This window comes from Lithobates pipiens, unplaced genomic scaffold (assembly GCF_037356315.1).
Source record: "Lithobates pipiens isolate NorthernLeopardFrog02 unplaced genomic scaffold, aLitPip1_a1.2 Scaffold_18, whole genome shotgun sequence".
Taxonomy (NCBI): domain Eukaryota; kingdom Metazoa; phylum Chordata; class Amphibia; order Anura; family Ranidae; genus Lithobates; species Lithobates pipiens.
In genome coordinates this window covers 368923003-368929002 of record NW_027507758.1, presented here as the reverse complement: position 1 = coordinate 368929002, position 6000 = coordinate 368923003, and the positions used below count along the sequence as shown (strand labels likewise).

Sequence of the window (6000 nt, the reverse complement as noted above, 5' to 3'; positions counted from 1 at the left end):
TTATCGCAAACGCTTGGTTGCAGTTGTTGCTGCTAAGGGTGGCCCAACCAGTTATTAGGTTTAGGGGGCAATCACTTTTTCACACAGGGCCATGATGGTTTGCATTTTTTTTCACCTTTAATAATAAACACCTTCATTTACAAATTGCATTTTGTGTTTACTTGTGTTGTCCTTGACTATTGCTTAAATTGGTTTGATGTTCCGAAACACTTAAGTGTGATAAACATGCAAAGGAACAGGAAATGAGGAAGGGGGCAAACACTTTTTCACACCACTGTAGAGATGAAGTTGGCCTTATTGGTTTTATTTCAAAGACCGCTTGCTATGCATTCTTTAGTCCGGGGTTTTATGCAAGGGATGATGCGGATTAATCCACCATTTAAATCACCTTTAACACCTTGGGACTTGAATTTAGTTTTGTCAGTGTTACAAAAACAGCCATTTGAACCATTACAGCATGTTCCCTTAGTCCTTCTGACTAGGAAGCTGATATTTTTGGTTGCTATATCCTCAGCAAGGAGGGTTTCAGAATTGGCTGCTCTTTCTTGTAAAGAGCCATATTTGATTATTCATGAGGGCAGAGTGGTGTTGCGCCCTCGTCCAGGCTTTTTGCAAAAGTGGTTTCAGGCTTTCATCTGAATGAAGATATTGTCCTGCCATCGTTTTTACCAAAACCATGTTCCAGGAAAGAAAAATCACTACATTGTCTTGATGTAGTGACAGCAGTGAAATGTATTTAAAGAAAACTGTTCAGATTTGTAAGACTGATGTCTTATTGTCTCTGCCAGAAGGTCCTAAAAAAGGACAGGCAGCGTTGAAATCCACTGTTGCTAAGTGGCTTCGGCAAGTTATAATTCAAACTTATGATTTAAGGGGTAAGATTCCCCCTATTCAAGTTAAGGCACACGCTACCAGAGCGGTTAGTGCTTCTTGCGCAGTGTCACCAGGCCTCCTTTGCTCAGATCTGCAAGGCTGCAACTTTGTCTTCGGTCCATACATTCACAAAATGTTACCACGTGGATATGAGGATACCGCCTTTGGGCGCAATGTGCTGCAGGCAGCAGTATAAGTCCTCAAGGTCTGGGGGTGCCCTACGGTTGTGTCTCCCTCCCCTCAAGTAACATTGCTATGGGATGTCCCACTAAGTAAATACTTAAGGCTCTGTGTCCGATGATGTACGATAAAGAAAATAGATTTTTCTAACAGCTTACCTGTAAAATCCTTTTCTTGGAGTACATCATAGGACACAGAGGTCCTGCTCCTCTTCTTTTATGGTGTTTAAGTATATTGCTTGGCGACAAAAACTGAGGTACTTCTGGAAGGAGGAGGGGTTATATATGGAAGTCAACATCCTGTATTGGGTGTGCCAGTGTCAATACCTGAAGGTAGCTATAACCCACTAAGTAAATCCTTAAGGCTCTGTGTCCTATGATGTACTCCAAGAAAAGGATTTTACAGGTAAGGTGTTATAAAAATCCTATTATGCTGACAAGGCAATCTCTATCAGGGAATATATTAGAACAGAAATTTGAAACCTGCAGCATAGATAAACTATTTTCTGTTACTTGGATATACAGTGGAGTTCAAAGGTGTTAAACATTGATGTCCTGACAATTCTATATAAATGTGCTTCAAGTGAGCACCATCTATTCACAGCTGAAGGGTCACATACTGAGAAGATGACATTTATCCGTACAGCTGTCATTGCTGCACTCCTTCCTTTCCTAATATCTGTCCCACTCTGCGCAGGAGCAGCAATTTCTCTAGGTGAGCCAATATTCAATTCGGTAATGTATGAAGGTCCAACTGTGAACCATCAGATCTGCAATAATCCGTATTATGTTCACCATTAGGAATGTATCTTTCATTGCTCTGACTACAGGGAGAGAAAATCAAATTAGATGTCCTGGGTAATTGCACTGACTAATAAATTTACTTTTTCACCTGACAATACCATAGGTGTTCTTGGCTTACCTATTGTGACTGCAGGTGAAACACAAATCTATTCTACAGTGGACTATTGTATCAACAATTAAACAATGTCACACCATCAACCATAAATATTTTTTTTGCGTTTTATGGCTAATGGTGGCACCTTAAATTCCTGAGTGGTGCAGTTGATACAATAGTCTTCATTACTTGAATATGGTGTGCAAATAAGACTAGATAAAAGGACACTATCTTTTTTGTTTTGTTTTGTTTTGTTTTTTGTTTGTTTTATTTTGTCTTCAAATTCTTAATATAAATTCATTATCCAACAAAGCAATCCAAAAAAGTATTAGTGCCTCACAAAAAAAAGTGCAAAAACTGTTAGGACATGTATAATTGACATATAATATAAGACATTTCAAATGAATAACAGCTACACACATTTAAGTAAAAGGCCTTGTTAAATGTAAAGTGTCCCAACTAGTGATAGTAATTTTAGGGGTATGTAGAATTTCCGATATACTGGCTAAAAGCTGCATAGGCCAAAGAAATGGAAACTTTTCTCTATGGTCAAGGAGACAACCAGAGACAATATTGCTGGATACAGTACTTGTCTAGTCAGATATCTTTTAAACTTTATTGTACATAAGACTTAGAGGTATTATTTCCTAAAGACCCCTTTCACACTGAGCCGCGGCTGCGTTGGCGCTAAAGGGCCGCACGTTTTAGTGGTGCTTTAGCGCTGTTTAACCATTTGCTTAAGTCAAGCCCAATGGTAAGTCCAGCCCTGAACACTGTACCCAAATGACATTTTTTTCATTTTTTCCCCCCACAAATAGAGCTTTCTTTTGCTTTCTTTTTATTTTTTGTTAAAAAAAAATTGAAAGACCAAATATTTGAAAAAATGTTTTTATATGTTTTTATATTTTGTTATAAAATTTTGTAAACGGGTAATTTTTCTCCTTCACTGATGTACGCTGATGAGGCAGCAGTGATGGGCACTGATTGCTTACACTAATAGGCAGTACTGCTAGGTGGCACTGATTTGCACCACTGGTAGGCATTGATAGGTGGCACTTGTGGGCATTCATAGGTGGCACTGTGGGCACAATGACAGGTGGCACTGGCAGGGGCTACTAAATGGCACAGAGGCGGCAGATGTGCCTCCTTCCTCTTCGGGACTGATGTCCCTTTAACATAAGCCGTGATCGGCTTTTTTTTCCTCCTCAGGATCACCAAGCTATTGTTTACATCATGTGATCAACTGTCATTGGCTGACAGCTGATCACATGTTAAGGGGCCGGGATCGGCCCCTTAGTAGGATTGGTGATCAGCCGAGTCTCCGTGACTTGGTGATCATAGCACGCTCCCTGTGGGGCGCGTGCACAGTGGAGGACCATCCTATGATGGCCTTCTGGAAATTGAGGTCTGCGCTGTAGCCATCATTCGGCTATGGCCCGGACCTCAAGTGGTTAAACAGCGCTTTTCGGCTGCTAGGGGGGCATTTTTAACCCACGCTAGTGGCTGAAGAAGGGTTTAAAAATTGGTTACCATGCACAGCTGCTCCAGATTCTGTCAGCACCAGTCTTGATAAATTCCTCGCAAAGTGTTAGCTGGAGTTCAGCTTCAATTTAACAGTCAAGTTCATTTAAATCTGCTTGTCTGACAATGCTGCTGTCCAAAGGTGTCTGCATTACTACTTATTTCAGAATGCAAGCACCCTAAAACAGGAGGTGTTACTGGCTGGATTATCAGATGAAACAAAGGGAAAAAAAAAAATCTATTGCAGCCTTCACATTAAGGATTTGTAAACTGCAACAAATTACATTTTTGTTTTTGGGTTTAATACCACTTTAACTCTCAAATTTTTTGATTGATTGCAGAATATAAATTGGGGCATTATCTTTACATTAACAAAGAATAATTTAATTATGACTGAATAACATCAAATCATCAGTTTTTTTTTTCTTTTTTTTCATCTGACATAAATGTCCATGGCTAACCTGTTGTGACTGCAGTTAAAAAAAATGTACCGTATATTATTGTACATAACTATTGTATTAGCTGCACCACTCAGAACTTTTAGGGTCTATGTACACTGGACTTAAAAAAAAAAAAAAAAAAAAAGCTCCTATAGAGCATTTAGCGGGTTTTTTTCTGCCTGAAAACTGCTAATTTTCATGATACAAATTATATAGACAAGCCAACAACTATCATAACAGTGAATATAGCACATACATATTGTCGCCAAATGTGGCTTATTTTATAACTTAGATGTATCAACAAAAACATATAACAAGATATGTACACAAACAATGTATAGTAAATGATGCACTAAAGTAGTGAAAGGAAACTGTATTTAGAAGGAAATAAAGAGAAAACACAGATCTTGGTGACTCTGCTGCTAGCAGTTTGTCAAAAGATGCAGCATCAATATCGCTAAGAAGGCTGCCTGTTTTATCCCTATTAAATCGCTCCCTTTGAAGCTGAGGCAGCGAAATGTCGCTAAATAGCGAGTGATGGAGATTTGGCAGTTAAAGCCAGCAACAGAGCGACATCTCGCTGCATCTGGCTACAGAGGGACATGCAGGGAGCCTTTTTAGCAAACCCGCCCGTCAAACCTGCTGGTGATTTGTCTTTATTATCAGAATCAACTGTGTGCCATCACCCCTAGAATATCTGGTAGAAAGCAATTCCAAAACATAGCGATTCCCGTGGAAGTTTCCCGACTCTCCAAAAGATGTGCTAAAGTAACAAATGCATGTCAGTAACAAATGCATGTCAGTAACAAATGCATGTCAGTTTTGTATGATTAGTTGTTACACTAATGAACACAATTTCCGTAATCCATTATAAAGTAAGAATATTTTTACAAGCAGTAGCTAACACAGTTCAATAGCTATTTCATCATAATTATGTACATTAACTCACCAATGTTCCATTTGCAATCATACTACCTTTTGCTTGTTATCTTTAGTGCTCATTATATGCTGTAATTGCTTGGATGATGCTATTACTAAACCATTACCAGTTGCCCTTTATCACTGATTATTGCACCTTCGTTGCATAGGGCACTTTTTTCCCTTAGAAAGTTGTCAAACAAGATGATCATTATTTGTTTTGTTTTTTCTCTCTGTATGTGGCAAGAACCTAAGGGAGATTCAATAAAGCTGCTGCACCACTTTTCTGCAGTTAATCCCTCTTGTTAATTGTGTCAAATTCACAAAGCATCTGCAACACTTTTGGTTCTGACAGCAACTCCTGCGCCAAAATCAGGTTGTTTTAAAATGCGGCATTTTTACATAGTGGAGCAATGAATGTTCCAATTCAAAATTAAAACCATTGACAGTTTATAACTTACAAAAGGGGAGCTAATTATGACCAATTATTTTTATGGTGCACAGAAAGAGACCCTGACACAGATTTTGCTAAAGTGTCTTGCCTGTATTCTCAAAGTGAAGCAGTGTGTACCAAAGTACACGTTCTAAATGGGTACATGAACTTGGCACACGCTGCGCCACTTTTAGCATGTGTGTTAGACACTTTTGCAAAATCTGTCTGCACTAGTCTTTGTGATTTCCAGGGCTAGTGTTGTAATGCCTCTTCTGTGTTATTTATTGCTTATCCAAGTAACTATAATAAATCCAGGGTACCAGTGACATTAAGGCTGGGTTCACACATGTCCATCTGCAGTTTGCAGTCGATTACGGTGCGTTTCTGTTGACTGGTTCAGGTGCGATTCAGGGGCAAATATTTCCCTGAATTCCCAACTGAACCAGACCTAAACATGCATAGGACCCTTTTTCAAAACACACCACGGCCACCCCAGACGTGTGAACCGGTGTCCTATCATATAAGGTCCCCCATCCGATAGTGTCCGCTGTGTACTGCGCATGCGCAGTACACAGCAACACAGATTCCGAAAATTGCCGAGGATTAACGGCGCCTGCGCCATGAGTCCAGGTTCTATCCCCACCATCCAGGTGGACATAGAGTAGGAATATAAAAGAGGCGAGGCCGAGCCCAAAGCGTGGCGAGCGAAGCTCGCCCACGAGGGGCCCTCTAATATTC

The 6000-nt window shown here is 39.9% G+C and overlaps 1 protein-coding gene across 1 annotated transcript in view; it reads left to right on the top strand.

Annotated features, from left to right (window-relative positions):
* Nucleotides 1-1611: 1611 nt before the first annotated feature.
* LOC143988234 (alkaline phosphatase, tissue-nonspecific isozyme-like) overlaps nt 1612-6000 on the top strand; it is a 59343-nt gene continuing 54954 nt past the window's right edge. The window contains exon 1 of the mRNA XM_077487645.1: nt 1612-1767. Within this exon, the coding sequence (XP_077343771.1) occupies nt 1680-1767 (88 nt within the window). The 5' untranslated portion in view covers nt 1612-1679. The remainder of the gene's footprint in view (nt 1768-6000) is intronic.